The sequence below is a fragment of the Brassica napus genome, chromosome C2 (assembly GCF_020379485.1).
Source record: "Brassica napus cultivar Da-Ae chromosome C2, Da-Ae, whole genome shotgun sequence".
NCBI lineage: Eukaryota > Viridiplantae > Streptophyta > Magnoliopsida > Brassicales > Brassicaceae > Brassica > Brassica napus.
This window is the reverse complement of record NC_063445.1, coordinates 34,129,342-34,148,338: the sequence shown is the minus strand read 5'-3', so window position 1 is coordinate 34,148,338 and position 18,997 is coordinate 34,129,342. Positions and strand designations below refer to the sequence as shown.

Here is an 18,997-nt window from a genome sequence, read left to right as displayed (position 1 = left end):
GGATATTATTTTCGTTATGTCTTCATAATTTTTTTAATATATAATATTATAGGATTATGAAATTTGAGGTTTATATTTTAAAAAATACATTTATTTGGAATATAATTTACTTTCTACTTGTATAATCTTGGTGTTTGTTTTAATCTTATAGATAGATTATACATGGTGTTAATTTTTAATGTATAATCTTGGTTTTTGACTTGGTTTTTTAATTCTGATATTATCTTACTTAAACTAAGGAATTAAATTAATTTTAAAATATATCTTTTAATTTAATTTATATAAAATAGTTTATTTTAAAAAAATTTTATGTTCAATAATACTAACCAAATTTTTTTATCTAATTAATAAATAATTTGGTTATACATAGGTTTTAAAATATTAGTTATGTACATTTAAAAATACAATAAACCCCAAAAATATTTGATAAATTTCTAAGATCCGTAAATATTCATACTAAATTAAATTTATGTGTTTATGGTTCAGGTACAATATAATCAGAACTTGATTTGCCAAAAAAGACTTTAAAGCCCAATAGTATAACCGATTATAAGAAGATTTGTGTATTATATTGTTCTTCTAATAATAAATATATAACCGAAGTAGAAGCACTGCGATGGATGATGGAGAATATGCTTCAACATTCGACATGCCAGACCTTTGAAACACACTGTAAGAAGCTGATCGTCATAATTAAAGAGCCTTATGCTTGGCCAAGCTTTGCATCAAAATTGGAGAGGATAGAGTCTCTGTAGATATGCTTGCCGGACTTCAAGATCACTCATATTCTACGAGCGCAAAATCAGATTTCTGATTCTTTAGGTAGGACCGCAAAGTTTTTCTATAGAGAGATTTGTTTCATTAGTTTTCTATTTCGGTTTGGTTATCCAGACTACCTCAAATTTGAGTAATAGAATAGTCGTTTGTTGTAAAAAAAATACATAACCGAAGGTTTAGTATAAATCTTCATAAAAATAGCATAACATATTATAAGAAGATTCGTGTATTAGATTGATTTTACTATTAATCTAATTTGTTATGTTCATAATAAAATGATCCTATTATCGAGCATCATAAATTATTGTACATTTTCACTATATTAATAATGTTCATGGTTATGAAAGTGAAACTTAACCGAGTGATCGAAACGACATGTCGATATCAAGGCACAACATACCAGTCAAATTTAATTATACGGATCATCATAAATTATTGTATAAAGAAGAGCGTGTAAATTAAAAGGATCTTATGTTAAGTGATAACATGTTGAATAAGTCCAAAATTAAAATATTCCATGGAAGAGTTTAATTAGGACTCTATTTTAATAGAGTATATATTGACTAAGAACCCACCTAGGATTTATTGCAATAAACATGCTCTTACTTTATATTGGATATTTTATTTTATATTCATCTGACCATTTGGGTGGAGATCACATTCGGTGCTCGGTGCTCGGTGCTTGGCTCTTGGATCGAAAACTAGCTTAATCCAGAAAACTAGATACAAAACGAATTGGGTCGCACTTGATCAAAAGAAAAAAAAAACAAAATTGGTCGCATATGTCGAACGTTTTGTTGGTCATGTGGTTTATATATTTCTTTAAAGCATTGAATATCGTGCCCTCCAGAATTCCATATTTTTTCATGTTATTCTAAAAAATACTTGAAAATTAACATATTACAGAGGTTCTCTTTGTTTGGTCTATGAAAAGTAGATATAGATAAATATAATACTGATTTATATAATCAATTGAACAAAGAACACATTACAAAACACACATAACTCAGCTAAGTGAGATCTAGATAGAGAGAGAGAGAGAGAGAGAGCTTCCATGGAGCCAAAGTCCTTCCGTTTGTTTCTTCTCATCACAACGGCTTGTTTCATCCTTATTTTCACTTCCACTAACTTCACTCACGCACCGTCGTCCATGACAAGGATTTTTGACTGCACAAACTCATCCTTTTCACATCTTTGCACCACAAGAAACTTCCTTTTCAACAAACATATTCGACCCATTCCTGAAAACAATCCTAAACCAAACCCAGAAAACCATGACCACCTTTCTGATACACCAAAACATCCTCTAGACCCCCTCACGTTGGTCGAGATACAAAAAGTTCGATCAACACTCTCCTCTCACGCACTCTTCGCCTCACGTGCACCACACGCACTTCACTCCGTCGTACTCGAAGAGCCAGACAAGAATCTCGTACGACAATGGGAGAAAGGAAACACACTCCCACCAAGAAAAGCCTCTGTGATAGCACGTGTTGTTAGCGACTCGCACGTGCTCACCGTTGATTTATCTACTGGTCACGTCGACATAGTGGATAGTCCAGTTCGTGTGTTGGATTTCCCGGTTATGACCGTTGAGGAGATGAGCGACGCCACATGGGCACCTTTCTCAAACACGGAGTTCAACCGTACGATCATCTCACGTGGACTTAATCTAACGGACGTGATTTGTTTCCCGATATCCACGTGAGATGATCGTACGGTTGAACTCCGTGTTTGAGAAAGGTGCCCATGTGGCGTCGCTCATCTCCTCAACGGTCATAACCGGGAAATCCAACACACGAACTGGACTATCCACTATGTCGACGTGACCAGTAGATAAATCAACGGTGAGCACGTGCGAGTCGCTAACAACACGTGCTATCACAGAGGCTTTTCTTGGTGGGAGTGTGTTTCCTTTCTCCCATTGTCGTACGAGATTCTTGTCTGGCTCTTCGAGTACGACGGAGTGAAGTGCGTGTGGTGCACGTGAGGCGAAGAGTGCGTGAGAGGAGAGTGTTGATCGAACTTTTTGTATCTCGACCAACGTGAGGGGGTCTAGAGGATGTTTTGGTGTATCAGAAAGGTGGTCATGGTTTTCTGGGTTTGGTTTAGGATTGTTTTCAGGAATGGGTCGAATATGTTTGTTGAAAAGGAAGTTTCTTGTGGTGCAAAGATGTGAGAGAGAATATGATATGTGTGTTTGAGAGTTACGCCGGAGATATTGCATGGCGTCACTCAGAAAATCCCGTCACCGGCTTACCGGTAAGATTCTTTGTTCTTCTCTATTTTATATTATTATTACATGAAAGTATTTCTGTGACTTTGGATTCCAGTTCAATCTTCACAACTGTATCTTAAAAGTTCTTGAGATTATAAATCTATTATAGTTTTCAGAACAATTAATTGATTAATATATCAAATCACGTGTTATTAAAATGTTTCTGTCCAGTAAGTCTAGATTTTCTTTATCAACTTTATACTTTTGTCTTTAAAAAAGTATTCAAAATTATATTTTAGAAAACTAAATTTTACCCAATATCAACTTTTGTATGATTGTATATTTTTAACAATACACCTTTACAAATCGGCATTGCCCATATATATTTCGAAAACAATTTCCAAATACCATAACTTTACGTTTCCAAGATTACAATCGATCACTCCAAAAGTACCACACATAGTTTGAGCTTTTGACTAGTTCTAAGACTTTTTACTACATGATTTAATGAACAATTTTCAAACTTTTAGAACGATTCATAAACCTAAAATAAAATTAAAACATGTTTTTAGCAAAAATAAAATAAAATAAAAACATGTTTTCCTAAGGTGTTTTTATTATAAAGATCCAATAGTTTATAATTGTAACTTAGTAAAATCCATAATTGCATTATTCAAAAACCAAAATATATGTAGTAAGCAAAAGCTCACGTTTACATTCACTACCAATAAACTCCTAAAAGAAAAAAATATATCATTTAATTTAGTTTACATAAAAAGACAGTCAATGGTAATACAGATTTTAATTTTTGAATTTTTAAAAACGCTGCGTTTAGGAGGTGGCGATTTTATTGGCGATATACAGGCGAAGTGCGATAGGGGTTTGATCGATGGATCTGGCTATTCCGCCGGATTTGTCGGAGCTACCGGAGGGAGATAAAGGGATCTCTGCGTCTCCGGAAGGTGCTGAGGTTCGTAGAGGTGCAGATCGGATTGAGGATTTGAAGAAATCGGCAAGCCGGGTATCTGTTGCTCAAGATAAGAAATCATTGAAGAAACATACGGTTGAGATTTTGAAGAAGGATGGTATGAATACGGTGGAGATCCCTGACGAGATCATCACGAATTCAATACCGCTTTGGGAAGACTTTGTTGTTGGGAAGTTCTTGGATCTGGCGCCTCATATCGCTAAGGTTCACAAGGTGCGTAATAGGATATGGTGTTATGGAGACTCTACTGCAAAGGTAGATGTCTATGATGTGAATCCTACTACGATGCGATTCAAGGTGTCGAATCTGAGAGCGAGGGAGAAGATTCTTCGTAGAGGAATGTGGAACATCGCCGGGGTCCCAATGGTTGTAACAAGATGGACACCAACAACAGAGGATGAGAAACAAGAAGATGACGCCATTCCTATGTGGGTGCATTTGGAGAAAGTACCTCTACATATGTACTCGTGGGAGGGTTTAAGTTTCATTACAAGCACTATTGGATTCTCGGTAAAGCTTCATCAAGAAACCATTGCGTGCACCAATTTGGAGGAAGCTAAAGTGTTTGTCAAGGTAGATACATCGAAGGTTTTACCAAAAGAGATCACTTTCACCAAGGAGGGAAAGCAGTTTACGGTGAAATAGTTTTACCCTTGGCTTCCCGCAACATGTAAATTGTGTGACAAATGAGGGCATGGTGAAGCAGTTTGTGGACAGAAAGGGAGGGGGAAAAAGGATAAGGACAGTCTGGAAGTAAAAAAGTTTGGTTTGGAGAGTGTTCATCTTCAGGAAGATGTGATAGGGGATGAGGGAAAGAAAATGAGGAGAATATTTCACTACAGGTAGGGGAGAAGAGTCTAAACAATGTAAAGGAAGTGAGAGAGGAGGAAGTAAAAGTGAAGGAAAATGCCTAGTTAACTCCAATGAAAATTGGAAAAGTTCAGAACAGTTCTTCTCAAACTAATACTCCGGAGATCCAGATATCAGTCTCAAAGTTTTTGGTTCTGATGGATGAGAGAGAGGAAGGGAAATTCTAAAAGATGATGATATGTTAGAGGGAATGGAGGAAGATGAGATGAATGAAAGAGATCTACTGGAAGATGATATTATTGATCAAAGTGTGAAAGAGTGGAAGAAGTTGGGTATGCAAAAAGGAAGGAAGAGAGGTCAGAAGACTAAGGTTCAAGACTCTAACCAGGGTAAGAACTCACGGTCTTCTCATCGCAAAAACTAATCATGAAGAGTTTCTTCTGGAATGTGCGCGGATTCAATAAACATATAAACCATTCCGTCGTAAAAGAGTGGGTTCGAAGCAATAACATGGAGTTTGGGTCTATTTTGGAGACTAGGGTTAAAGAAGGGAAGGCTGTTAGAATTTTGAGTACAGTTTTTAAAGATTGGTCGTACATGACGAACTATGAATATAGTCAAGGAGGGAGAGTTTGGGTTGTTTGGAAAGATACAGTGAGGATGACGCCGGTTTACAAATCTGATCAGATGATAACTTGTTCAGTGAGTGTTCAAGGGTTTGAGGAGTTCTTCTGTTCATTTGTTTACGCTAGCAATGCAGTGGAGGGCAGAATGGAGTTGTGGGATGACATATGTCATCATCAAAATTATGCTCTGTTCAGGAATAAGGCTTGGATGATTATGGGTGACTTTAACGAGACTTTGGATGTGGAAGATGGTTCAAGTTTCACTAGTAGGGGGATAGTTTCTAGTGGTATGCGGGAGTTTCAGAGGGTGGTACTTCATTGTCGGTTCTCTGATATAGGCTTTCAAGGTCCATTATTTACTTGGTGTAATAAGAGGGATGAGGGTGTGATTTGCAAGAAGTTGGATAGAGTTCTATTGAATGATGTTGCTTTACAGAGATTTCCTAATGCCTATTCAGTATTTGAGTCGGGAGGATGCTCAGATCACATGAGGTGCAAGATCCAATTCATTCCACCACCTGAAAAGTTGAGAAGACCTTTTAAGTTTGTCACTGCCATTGGGAGGTTGCCTGCGTTTCTACCAAAGGTACAAGAGTATTGGGATTCAACTCAGAGGTTGTTTCTGTCTACTTCTGCAATGTTCAGATTCTCTAAAAAATTAAAGAATCTGAAACCTCTAATCCGTGAGATAGGTAGAGAGCAACTGGGTAACCTCACAAAAAGAGCTAAAGAAGCTCATGAGATATTATGTGATAAGCAGAAGCATACGCTATTGCATCCTAGTGAAGATTCAGTGAAGGAGGAAGCTGAGGCTTATGGAAATTGGCTTCATGTTGCAGCACTGGAAGAGGGTCATCTGAAACAGAGGGCTAAACTCCATTGGTTATAAGTGGGAGATGAGAATAATAAAACGTTCCATAATGCCATATGTTCTCGAAGGGCACAGAACACTATTCGAGAGATCAGATGTAAGGATGGTCGTATTATTAAAAAGCACTCGGAGATAAAGGTGGAAGAAGAGCAGTTCTTTTCAGAATTTCTGAATCAGATTCCTGATAGTTTTAATGGTGCAACTACAGAGGAATTACAGAATTTACTGAAATTTCGGTGCAATACATAGGACTGTGGGAAGTTGGAGGAAGAAGTTACAGAGGAGGAAGTTCGTAAAGTTTTGTTTGATATGCCATCAAACAAATCTCCAGGACCAGATGGGTTTCCTTCTGAGTTTTTCAAGATGACTTGGTCCATTCTTGCAAATGACTTCACGGTTGCAGTAAAATCGGTTTTCAGGTATGGTTTTCTACCTAAAGGGGTTAATTCTACAATATTAGCTTTGGTTCCAAAGAAGAATGATTCCATGGAGATGAGAGATTATCGGCCCATAGCTTGTTGTAACGTCCTCTATAAGGTGGTTTTGAAGATTTTGGCTAATCGACTCAAAAGGGTTCTGCCTCGAATCGTTTCTGCAAATCAGTCTGCGTTTGTTCAAGGCAGATTATTGATGGAGAATCTGTTATTGGCTTCAGAGTTGGTAAAGGATTATCACAAGGAAAATATCTCCTCAAGGTGCTTGATGAAAATAGATATATCCAAAGCATTTGATTCAGTGCAGTGATCTTTTGTGCTGCGAACTCTGAAGGCTTTAGGATTCCCGGATAAATTCATTCACTGGATTAATCTCTGCATCTCTACTCCTTCGTTCTCGGTGCAAGTAAATGGAGAGCTTGCTGGGTATTTTCAAAGTGCGAGGGGTCTAAGGCAGGGTTGTTCTCTGTCTTCCTATCTCTTCGTGTTGTGCATGAATGTTTTATCTCATAAGATTGATAAAGCAGTTGCAGAGAAGAGATTTACCTTCCACCCTTGCTGTAAGCAAATCTCCTTGACTCATCTCTGTTTCGCGGATGATTTAATGGTGTTTGTGGAAGGATCAAAGAAGTCTATAGAGGGGGCTTTATCAGTCTTTGATGAGTTTGCCAGTTGGTCAGGTCTAAATATCAGTATAGAGAAGTCAACTATATATAAGGCCGGGGTTTCAGATGAAGAGAAGAGTAGAGTTCTGCAGAATTTTCCGTTTGCAGAAAGGACTTTGCCAGTTCGGTATTTGGGTTTGCCTCTCATGACAAAAGCTATGAGAAAGCAAGATTACTTGCCACTAGTAGAGAGAGTCAGAAGCAGAATAAGCACTTGGACTTGCAGATATCTATCCTATGCTGGTAGAGTGCAACTAATTAAGACTGTGTTGATAAGCATAATAAACTTTTGGGCATCTGTATTCAGGTTACCGAGTGGGTGTATAAAAGAAGTTGAAAAGCTCTGTGCCTCATTTCTTTGAACAGGTCCGGAACTGAAAAGCACAGGTGCAAAGGTAGCGTGGAAGGACATTTGTAAACTTAAATGTGAAGGAGGGCTGGGAATCAGAGCTTTGAAGGAAGTGAATAAGGTAGCTGGTTTGAAATTAATATGGAGGCTGTTAACAGGAGACTCTCTTTGGGGGAAGTGGATTAAAAAAAACTTACTAAAGAGGAAATGTTTCTGGGAAGTGAAGAAGAATACTCAGGCTGGATCTTGGATGTGGAGGAAATTATTGAAGCAAAGAGACACAGCTAAGAGTTCTTATAGGAAATGGCATAAGCACTTGTTTTTGTATGAGAATTGGTCTTCTAAAGGGATTTTATTTGAGAGTTTAGGTGAAAGAGGAGCTCTGGTCATGGGAATAAGAAATGAAGCAACAGTGGAAGAAGCAGTGCTTAAAGCCAGAAGAAGAAGGCATCGAAATACGTTGCTAACTGAAGTGGAGGCAGAGCTGACTAAAGTAGAAGAGAAGATGTGTGAAAACTCAGAAGATGTGTGTCTATGGAAGTGCAAATCAGGATTTAAAGAGAAATTTTCAACTCGGGAGACATGGGCGTTACTAAGAGAAGATCATACTCAGTGTAGTTGGGTGAGAGGTAAATGGTTCGCGCAAGCCACTCCTAAGTTTGCTTTCATGGCTTTGCTAGCAATGCTTAGCTTAATAGACTTGCAACTATGGATAGAATTGAGAGATGGAGTCAAGGTGTGGATGTTACATGTGTTCTTTGCAAGAGAGCCAGAGAATCTCGCAATCATTTGTTCTTTGAATGCTCATACACCTCTCAGATTTGGGAGCATCTTGTAAAGGGAATTCTGGGAAGAGATTTTACTACAGACTGGTCGGAAATTGTGGTGTTGTTATCGCGGGTTGATAATGACAAGAAGAGATCTTTCTGTACTCGATATGCTTTCCAAGCTATTGTTCACACAGTATGGATGGAGAGAAACAAAATAAGACATGGAGAGAAGCCTTTACCTTTGGAAGTAATGAAGAAGCGGATTGACAAAGGAGTTAGAAACAAGCTAAGCCTAATGAGATTGAAAGGAGGAAAGGGCATGGAGAATGCTCTTCAATATTGGTTTAGTACAAGAGTGTAGATAATTAATCCTTAGAAGTATAAGTTGCAAAAGATTAGGATTTTCTTATCAAGGTCTACACTTGATGTAAAAGGACTTTTTTGATAAATATAAATTTAACATTCAAAAAAAAAAAAAAAGACAGTCAATATAAATGAGTTTTTTTTTTTTGGTTTAAAACCAAAACATATGAGTTTGTAGTTGAAAATGCAGTTTTTACTAATTTTTATGATAAAATAGTTGAAACCCAATTGATAATGAACAAATCAATTCTTTCAAAAATATTATTATGAAGATTTCACTGGGCAAACCGAAGATTGTTATGATATATAGTAGTATGGACGAATATAAAAAGACATCTACAGACTACAACATAACAGTGGTGACATGCTGCTTGTGAGTAGTCACACTCAAAATATCAGCATCACATATTGTAAGATAGAAAGCGATTAATTACAATTTTCTTTTAGCCGATAAGGGAAGTAAGACCAAAGTTGACGCTTGTGGTACGAATGGTAGCCTCAGTGGGTAACTACGATTACATCATTGATTATGAATTCGAAACTGATGGGCTTATGAGACCTAAGGTACTTTTAACTTTCCTTATCAGTCTTATGTTATAAAAAGATTGTAAATGTTTTATACTGAATATCTATTATTGGTACTGTGGAAAATAGGTCGGGCTCAGTGGAATCTTGATGGTTAAAGGGACAGCGTATGAGAACAAGAACCAAGTGAAGAAAGACAAAGAAGGTAATGAAGAAGAGCTTTATGGCACCATTCTATCTGAAAATGTAATAGGAGTAATTCACGACCACTACGTCACTTTCTATCTTGACCTCGATGTCGATGGCCCGGATAATTCGTTTGTGAAAGTGAACCTAAAGAGGCAGGAGACTAAGCCGGGTGAGTCACCAAGGAAGAGTTACATGAAAGCTGTTAGGAACATTGCAAAAACTGAAAAGGAAGGCCAGATCAAGCTTAGATTGTACGATCCATCAGAATTCCACGTCATCAATTCTGGTAAAACCACTAGGGTCGGTAACCCAACGGGCTACAAGATTGTATCTAGAGCCACGGCTGCTAGCTTGCTTGACCACGATGATCCACCGCAGAAGAGAGGAGCTTTTACCAATAACCAAATATGGGTCACTCCATACAATATGTCTGAGCAATGGGCTGGTGGTTTGTTCACCTACCAAAGTCATGGTGACGATACTCTTGCAGTTTGGTCTGAGAGGTAAGTAATATTTGATAAATTAATAAACACGATGAATTAATAAAAACAATTTGGTCATAAGTTTAGCCAATATAAAATATGACATAATTTAATAAGACAATATTATTTATTTTTAGTAAATATAGTTTCATTAAAATGATAAATTAATAATTACTATATAAATTTTTTATATAACAATAAAAAGCATTTTATTGTTTATTTTTCTTTAAGTTAACTTTCATCTTTTTTGATAATTTGCAGTTACTTTATTGCATTACACATAAAATTTATTTGTATTCTATGATACGTATTCAATATACAATCTATTAAATAATATAATAAAATAGATAAAATATAAAGCCTTAAAATTTAACTAATATATAATATCTTGAAATGAAATATATTTTTTATTGTTAATTAAAAGATATCTTTAAAATATAAATTTCATAAAATTCTCTTTAAATTAATAACTGTATAATTAATAGTTTATAGAGTTGTAACTATACATATTGTTAGTCATTGATGATTTTAAATTGATGTGTTTAATTGTTCTGAAACAGGGATAGAGACATAGAGAATAAAGACATAGTGGTATGGTACACACTTGGATTTCATCACATTCCATGTCAAGAAGATTTCCCAATAATGCCCACGGTTTCTTCTAGCTTCGATTTGAAGCCTACAAATTTCTTCGAGCGCAATCCAATCCTTCAAGCTTCTCCGTACTTCGAACGTGACCTTCCAGTTTGCGGAACAGAATCTGTTTCTGCTTAAGAAGAATAAAAAATTGATGAAATAATTATTCAGCTTTTCGATCTTATTATAAATCCATGGTAAAACTTTAAATTATATTACAAGTATTGCATGTGCTTGTTGGTGAAACTAACAAAAGAAAAATTATTCGTGTAGCTAAGGCTTGTGTAGTTTGGAAAAATTAAAACGAAACACCTGTTAGAAGATTTTATATTCGAGACCAAATAAAGATAATAAATAATGTGATATTAAAGGTTAAGTTTCAAGAAGACTTGCTAAAAGTTACTCTAAAATAGAATTTAGAAGAAAAGATGAGTTTGAATTAACGACATTTTTCCTATGTATATGGATGTTCCTGTGTTAAAAAGAGGAAAATGTTTACGCTCAAGGACACACTCTATCTTTCCAATTTCCCACAAACGTATATTGGACCTATAGAGCACTTTCATTTATTAAATTGACTGGTCTGCTTTTTAACCAGTGTGGAAACGTGTTTGGTTGGATTTTATAACTAAGAAAGACAAATAATTTTTTTTTTTTTTTTTTTTTTTTTTTTTTTTTTTGTCACGGGCGGTCTCCGGAATTCCAGAGGACTCGAACCCAGGTGCCTTGGGATCCAGTTCACTCTAGTGTTACCACTAGGCTATTCTGTCCCGGCTACAAACAAATAATCTTTCTTTTTCCAATTTCCTATCTTGAAACCAACCATCTTTCATAAATTAAATTTATCTAAATCCCAAAATATCTAACCTCTCACGATCTTTCTTTCTTCCATAAATCATTTGTGTTTTCACTTTAATCTCTCAATCAATTATACATAACAAAGTCTGGTTTTCAATCATTTTATTCAAAAATGCTTCATTTTCTTTCTATTGCCTCACTCATGGCAAAATCTTTCTCCATCGATGAAATTAGATCTCGTAGATGACAAAGAGAACGAAGAAGCGTATGAAGATTCATAGAAGAAGAAGATGATGAGCTGGATGGTCGAATGATTCGCGTGAGAGGAATTAATGATTCAGAAGCAGATGAAGATATATCAGAGATGAGTTTAAAAATAAAGAGGACAATACAAAGAAAATGAAGAATTTTGTCTACAAAGTACCATCACAGCTCCTTTTTGTTGCAGTTCCAAAGCTGAATTGAAGAGCAACAATGGTCAACTTTTACTTATTTGTACATCTCATCTTCTAACTTTGTCGTTGTTCTGAATTTGATCCTAAACTCTCAAATTTGCATATAAATCCTTTTGGATTGACCCCACGCTCTTAAATGGATGAGATTTTGGATTATTGTTAAGTTAACATGCAATTTTGACTAATGGATGTGTACAAGAACATTTCCACAACTTTTTCTTATCCGCGTTTATCTCGTCCACATATCTCATATTACTTTTTTTTATGGATTTTGAGATTATTACTTATCCACAAACTCTTGTCCATAAACACTTATCCACCATAGACACAAACCTATGCACCAAGAACCTATCCACTATAGATACATCCACTCATTCTCTTCTACCAACCACTATAGATACATCCACTCATTCTCTTCTATCAAAAAATATATCCACGAAAACACTGTCCACAATGTTATACTAAAATCAAATTTTAAGAAAAATTAAAATATATATAAATATGGATATCAAAATAAAAAGAAAAAAATTATTTTCTATATACAGATTTATATATTTTTGTATCTTCAAATTAAAAAATAAATATGAATAAAAATATGTTGGAGGTATAAAAATTATTTTAGTTATAAATAGCAACAAAAAAAATTGTTCCTAAAAAAGGGTGAAGAGCCTTATGTCGGAAAGCACAAAAAATTCATAAAATCTTTTTTTTCACCTACAAATTATGGCCATTGGATTGATTTGATAAATGATATCTTATGGTTATATTGATGCTCATATATCCATAAACTATCCAAGAGTCCAAATTAATTCACGCAAACCCCACACACCAACCTCAAACCTCTTTAAATTAGGCATTAAATGCCAACACCAACTGAATGCCTTGACTAAAGTAGATTCTAGTTGTTTGTTTACATGGTCATTTTCGTCTAAAAAAGACAGTTGTCTTCAAGAAATGCTCCAAATACACAATGTGTTTTCAGGTGAAAAAGAAACACAAGATGTGTCCTTTTACATAACATTCTCTTAAAAGAGTGGATTATCACTTTTGTCTTTTTTTTTTAATATCTAATTAGATTTCGCTGAAAAAGCACATTTTTTTGTTTCAAGGATGTTCTTGGACCGAAATACCTTTTTCCTAACAAGTAATGATTGGAAATTAGTCAAGTTGTAATGAAAGTGTAACTAAAAAGAACCAAAATGTTATTAGATTCACATGTTTAAATGAATGAGGTGCAATGTTTTATATTTATATTATTATTTATTCATCCCCCATTTCTTTATTTGATTATTTTTCTAAAATTAAAATATATAAATAAATAAATAAATTTGATATAATAAATTCATTTTATCTTTTATATTTGATATTCATTTACATATATTTTAGTAATTTTAATATGAAAAACATAGAAAATGATTTTTGAATAAAATATTGTGGATACTAGGTGGATAAACCACCCACAAAAGTATATTAAACACACAAAAAGCAGATTTGTGGATTAAGTGTTTGTGGACAGAAAAAATCTGAACATATATATGTTGTGAATAGAGAAAAAATGTGAACTCGTGAATTGTGAAAACATAAATTAAAAATGAGTTGTAGACATAAGAATTATGGATAAGAAAACTAAAATATGTTTAAATATCATTTAAGGTGTGGAATTGTAAGAATTTGGATTTTTTTTTGTGTGTGTTTGTGTTGAAGGATGCATGTGTTTCGTTAGGAATTGAAAGAATATGGTGTAGTGGCTTGTGTAGATAGATTCATGTGTATATGTTTTTGTAGACATGTTCTTATGGATATTCAAACATTCACATTATAAAGAATTTACTCACTTACGAGAATGTAATATAAACTTTCATAAAAGCGTGAACTTTTCTAGTTAACATCAATTTTTAGAATTGGATTTGTATGAAACATTTGAATAGACCTACACTAGTATTCAAACTCATCCCCTGAAATTTAACATACATATTCATGAGCACCTTACAAAAATACAAATTGCAATCTATGTCAATCCAAACAATATACCATGAAAAACTCACATAATCTCATATATGTCATCATCGTAAGAGAGAGAGGGAGGTTAGCTGTCGTGGACTAAGTTTCAAATCTTAAAACGTTTCATGTATTAGCTGTGTCGTGGACTATGTTCCGTGGACGTTTTTTCTTGGAGAAGGTCCCATGTTCCCATCATCTTATCATTCTTCTTCTTCCTCAGCTAAACACTCACAACAGATATTACCTTACCCACATGCTGAGCTTTTGACTCTATCTCTATATCTTCCAGCAACATCAAAATCTCACTATATAATCTTTGAAATTGAATCACCCAGACACAGATCTAATTTTGGTTTCTTTGAAATTGATCTCAACAGAAAAACATAATCTTACGTCAAGAAACGCATCATCAAGGTATGAGAGTTTGATCTCAAATGAAACACCTGACTGTGTAACTCCGGTTGTGAAAATTACAGCTGATCCTATCAAATCCACCAGTGTCTCTGTTGCTCCTCCATGTAAGATATTTCCTGCGGTCTGTCCAAAATTCCAAAATCAAGGGTTTTCAAATTTCACATCCCAAAACGAGAAATTGGAGGGGAGGGTGAATGAAAAATTAGGGTTTTTAATTTAGTTACCAGGAGATGAGGTCGGCCTTTCATGAAGCAGACGATTCGACCATGTTCGATTCGACCATGTTCAAGGTTTATGAGTTCGTATTTTATTTGCACACAGTTTTTTAGTTAGCAAAACATGTAACAAGAATGAGAGTAAGGCTTTAAGGGTATGATGGACAATCAACAAGAGAAAAGTGTGTGGCAATTAGAATGTGACCTTTTGTGTTATTATAAAGTTAAACCTTAAGAAACTTTAAGAAACCCAAAACTCTTAATTAAGGTAATCCGAAAAACTGTCCAAAACAATTTTAATAGGAAAAAACTTAAGAAACTCTAAACTGTTAAGGTAACCGAAGGAAACCATTGTTATTCTTAAGGTTATCTACGGCCACGAGTACCCTACTACATTATTATCATTTGTTCAGTTTATATTCAATTATATATGATAAATTTATTTTATTCATTTATGATAAATATAATAATTAATTTATAATTTTGAAGAAAAAATATTTTATGTTTTTGATGAAAAATCAAAATTAAAATATTTTACAATAAATATGATTTTATGTTTCAGTGAAAATTAGATTTTATTTTCTTACTTGGAAACAAGATTTTGCATTTTTTACCGAAAACAAGAGTTTAAGTTTTTTGGTGGAAAATAAATTTTAACTTTTTTCCAGCAAAATAAAAATTTAAATTAATTTTAAATTATATAGAAAATATTAAGTTTAATTGAATAAAACCCTAACTCTATAGGATAAACCCTATTTGAACCATGATATTCCCGTTCATTTTTTTACCAGTTTTGAGTTTGAAATTTTGGAAAGTCTGATTACCAAAAAAAAAAAATTCGTTAAGTTTGAAGGTACTGTACCGATAATTATATACTAGACCACCTGCACGGGTTTTTATTTTCAATTTTTTGTAAGTAAATTTTTGCTTTGAATAAATGGTATAATATATTTATAATTTTAAAAGTATTATAAAATTTTAACACATTATTTACATATAATTTTACATTTACTAATTATATTTTGTATTTTAGACCGACATGGATATCATATAGCCTAATTCCATATTTATAAACGATTTAGACTTGTATTTATATGTAAATATTATACAATTAATATATTCATAGATTATATTAACATATATTTAATAGTATATAAATTGATTATTTGATGTTTTATAACTTCTCCTGTATTACTAATAGATAATATGAAATATTTAATGTGTTAAGGTTTAAAACAATATTATGTTATAAGCAAGTGTGGGCATTATGGGTATCAATTCGGTTCGGTTCGGGTATTTTGAATATCAGGTAATTCACGTAGGAGGCTAGAGGATCCATTTACTATTTAACAATTTTTTTTTGGTTCGGTTCGGATAGCTTTGGGTTTGGTTCGGTTCGATTCTGATAGTAAAATTAGGAACCAAAAATACCCGAAATGTTTTGGTCCTCATTTGGTTTTGGTTCTGGTTCGTTATTTCAAGTAGTGTAGGTTAAACAACATGTATTTTGGATAAAATATCGAATAATTAGGATGATTTAGATTAAAAAATCTGATATTTTTGGTTACTTTGGATAAAATTATCTGGATAGTTTCGGATACGTTCAGATAGTTCAGATACTTTACAATAATTTAGTCTTTTTCAAATATTTTAAATATATTTTTAAAGTATAAATATATATTTAGCTATGCTATATGTATATATATAATTAATATTTTTATATTTGGGTACCCGTTCAGCTCGGTTCGATGATTTTGAATATATAAATTTTGAAACCAATTCATTATTTAAGAGTTCGGTCCAGTTTCAGATTCATGTATTTTGGTTCGGTTCTTCGATTATGATCTTTTTGTCTAAAGCTTTTATAAAGCCATAGTAAATGAATAATATACTTCCAAATCTAATATTAATTTTTTTTTTTTTTGCATAAACTTTGGTTTAATATTAAAAATGTTACAAAAATTTATATTATATAGCAGTTTAGAAATTAAGATAGATATACAAAACACTTTACTGAATTAAGATCATAAGAAATAGAAAACTCTGAGTTGTATTGTGTTAAACATAAAATACAGTACGATAATATATTTAAAATCCACTGGTGATCTCAAAGATGCATTCAATATCTTTGAAAATATTCTCTTTCATGATATAGTACGTGTATATTTTCCTGACGTAAAATAGGAAGTCAGTTCAAAGATAATTAATGTTGCCAATTTTTATAGTTGATAATCAATTTAGGAAATGTATTAAAAACAGGAAAAAAAAAATACTTTGATGGCATTAGATTGTATATATTTTGCAAATCTAAAGGTTAATTTTAAAGTGTACTTCGATTATAATAGATACTAGATTTTGACATGGGCTTTCAAAGCGCGGAATAATTTTTCGGTTAAAAACTATTTATGAAATGAAAAAATAGTAACCCTTTGAATTTTAAGATTTGAGTTTGACGTCTATAATTGAGAAATTATTTTATTTCAACGTCTCATATTTAATTCAGTTCATTATTTTAATTTTTTTAGTAAGAAAAACTAAATATATATTATCCATAAATCTCGTATCTGTCATATACTTCTAAAAAATGTAGTAGATAATAAATATGACTTACATTCTCATCTACAAAAATAATCACTAAATTTTGCTACCTTAAAATTTTGATAAAATAGTGAAGTGTCATTTTCAGTTTTGTTATAGATGTTAAAAGTAGCTTTTCAATCCTAAATTTTTGAACATAAACTGAATACTTAATTATAGATTTCAAATATATTTTGAGATTGATTTTGTAAATAATAAATTTTGAAACAAACTACAAATTTAAATCTACAATTATGTAAGATTCAAGTATATTTCAAAACAATAATTTTTAAATAAAATATTTTAGTAAAATAACTAAGTATAATCTGTAAAATAGCCGTTCGTTGTTAAAAAAAAAAGTTTCCTATAGTTATAATATATATGGTGTTTGGATTTTAATTAGAAATAGAATCGATTGTAAATTAGATTCTTGCATCCAGTCACATTAATCATTCTCTACTCAGCTTAGTTATCATCTGAATCATAGTGACCAATCTTTAAATTGAGCTTATAAATGTCACTTATTAATAGTTTGGTAAGATCTCATCGTTTGGAAAACAGTGGTATAAATTGTTATATGGAAAATAGCTTGTGAATGTCATTGTATGCTTTGAATAAAATGAGCAGAGAAGCATTTAGGCTTTGATGATTGACACATCTAAAGAAAAACTACACCTTTATTTAAAGCAAACTAAACAAAAGTCTAAATATACATCCACAAAGCATAGATTAGGTTCATAAACTACTGAAAACACTGTCTTCTTAATCTTATTTTTATTCACCAAGGGAAAGCTAAGAAATGACTTTAAAATACTTTTTTGGTGGTAAAAAAAATCTTTTGCGGATACTTTACCCTGCAAAAAAAAAAAAAACAAAGAGAAGGGGATGAATATTGTGTTTATACTATTAGAAATTCAAACATGACATTTGTTTGTAATAAAAAATATCAAAACACGAACAAACATCTACCATATGATTAGGTGGACTATGTTGACACCAAGTAACTACTCACACAAAACCAGAATCTTTTCACCACAACTGTCACCTAACACAAGCAAAAGACTATGCTTTGAATCAACCTATACCACAAGTGTCACCTAAGACAATCAAAATACTAAGCTTTGAATCAACCTATACATAACAAAATCAGAAAGTTCGGTCTTATAAATCATACATTGGAAAATCGAGCAGCTATTGACGGAATCATTCCTGCTTCTCTAGCATATGCAAAAATACCTCCGGCATCAATCACCCGTCCAGCGTTACCAATAGCCTTCAGCCTATCCTTTTTCCCCATTGTATGAATAATCAAAACACTATCCATTCCTTAAACTCCACCGTCGTAACATCCCTCGTCTTACACTCATCACAAGCCCTAACCTCCGAATCCAATAAACATATCTCTCAGGTAGCCACAGACTTTATGAAAAAGATTCTCGCATAAAATTAAGTTACCACCACATTCACTCTGGCCGCTTCTAAACATACCGGCAAGTTTTCATTGAGGACTTCCGGTAGAATATATATTAAGCAACAAATATTTTATATTCCAGTCGAATAGGAGAGTTTTAGTTATTAGAATGTTTAATTTTTTTTTGTTTTTGGAATATTCCTTAAATAGAGGAGAGAATAGTATATATATGGAAATAAGTGTGTTTAATTTTTGGTCAAATTTAATTTTTTTTAAAATCTAAATAAGAAAATGACATATCATTGTAAATAACTCCAAAAACCAAGGGCAGAATCCTATTAGGGATATTGATTTAATAGTATAGATAGATAGATTACTAGCATATCTATGTGTGAAGAAAGAAAGACACAAAGTTATCCCATG

The 18,997-nt window shown here is 33.1% G+C and overlaps 2 protein-coding genes across 2 annotated transcripts; both read left to right on the top strand.

Moving 5' to 3' along the window:
• Positions 1-1,709: 1,709 nt before the first annotated feature.
• LOC125575562 (primary amine oxidase-like) lies at positions 1,710-2,578 on the top strand. The gene has a single exon (XM_048748613.1). It carries the CDS (start codon positions 1,832-1,834, stop codon positions 2,483-2,485), a length of 654 nt encoding a protein of 217 aa, XP_048604570.1. The 5' UTR covers positions 1,710-1,831; the 3' UTR covers positions 2,486-2,578.
• A 202-nt stretch (positions 2,579-2,780) lies between these two features.
• LOC106395643 (primary amine oxidase) lies at positions 2,781-12,496 on the top strand. Its single transcript, XM_048748612.1, has 4 exons — positions 2,781-3,039; positions 9,319-9,435; positions 9,526-10,088; positions 10,628-12,496. The coding sequence occupies exons 1-4, from the start codon at positions 2,965-2,967 to the stop codon at positions 10,839-10,841; spliced, it is 969 nt and encodes a 322-aa protein (XP_048604569.1). The 5' UTR covers positions 2,781-2,964; the 3' UTR covers positions 10,842-12,496.
• The last annotated feature ends 6,501 nt before the right edge of the window (positions 12,497-18,997 follow it).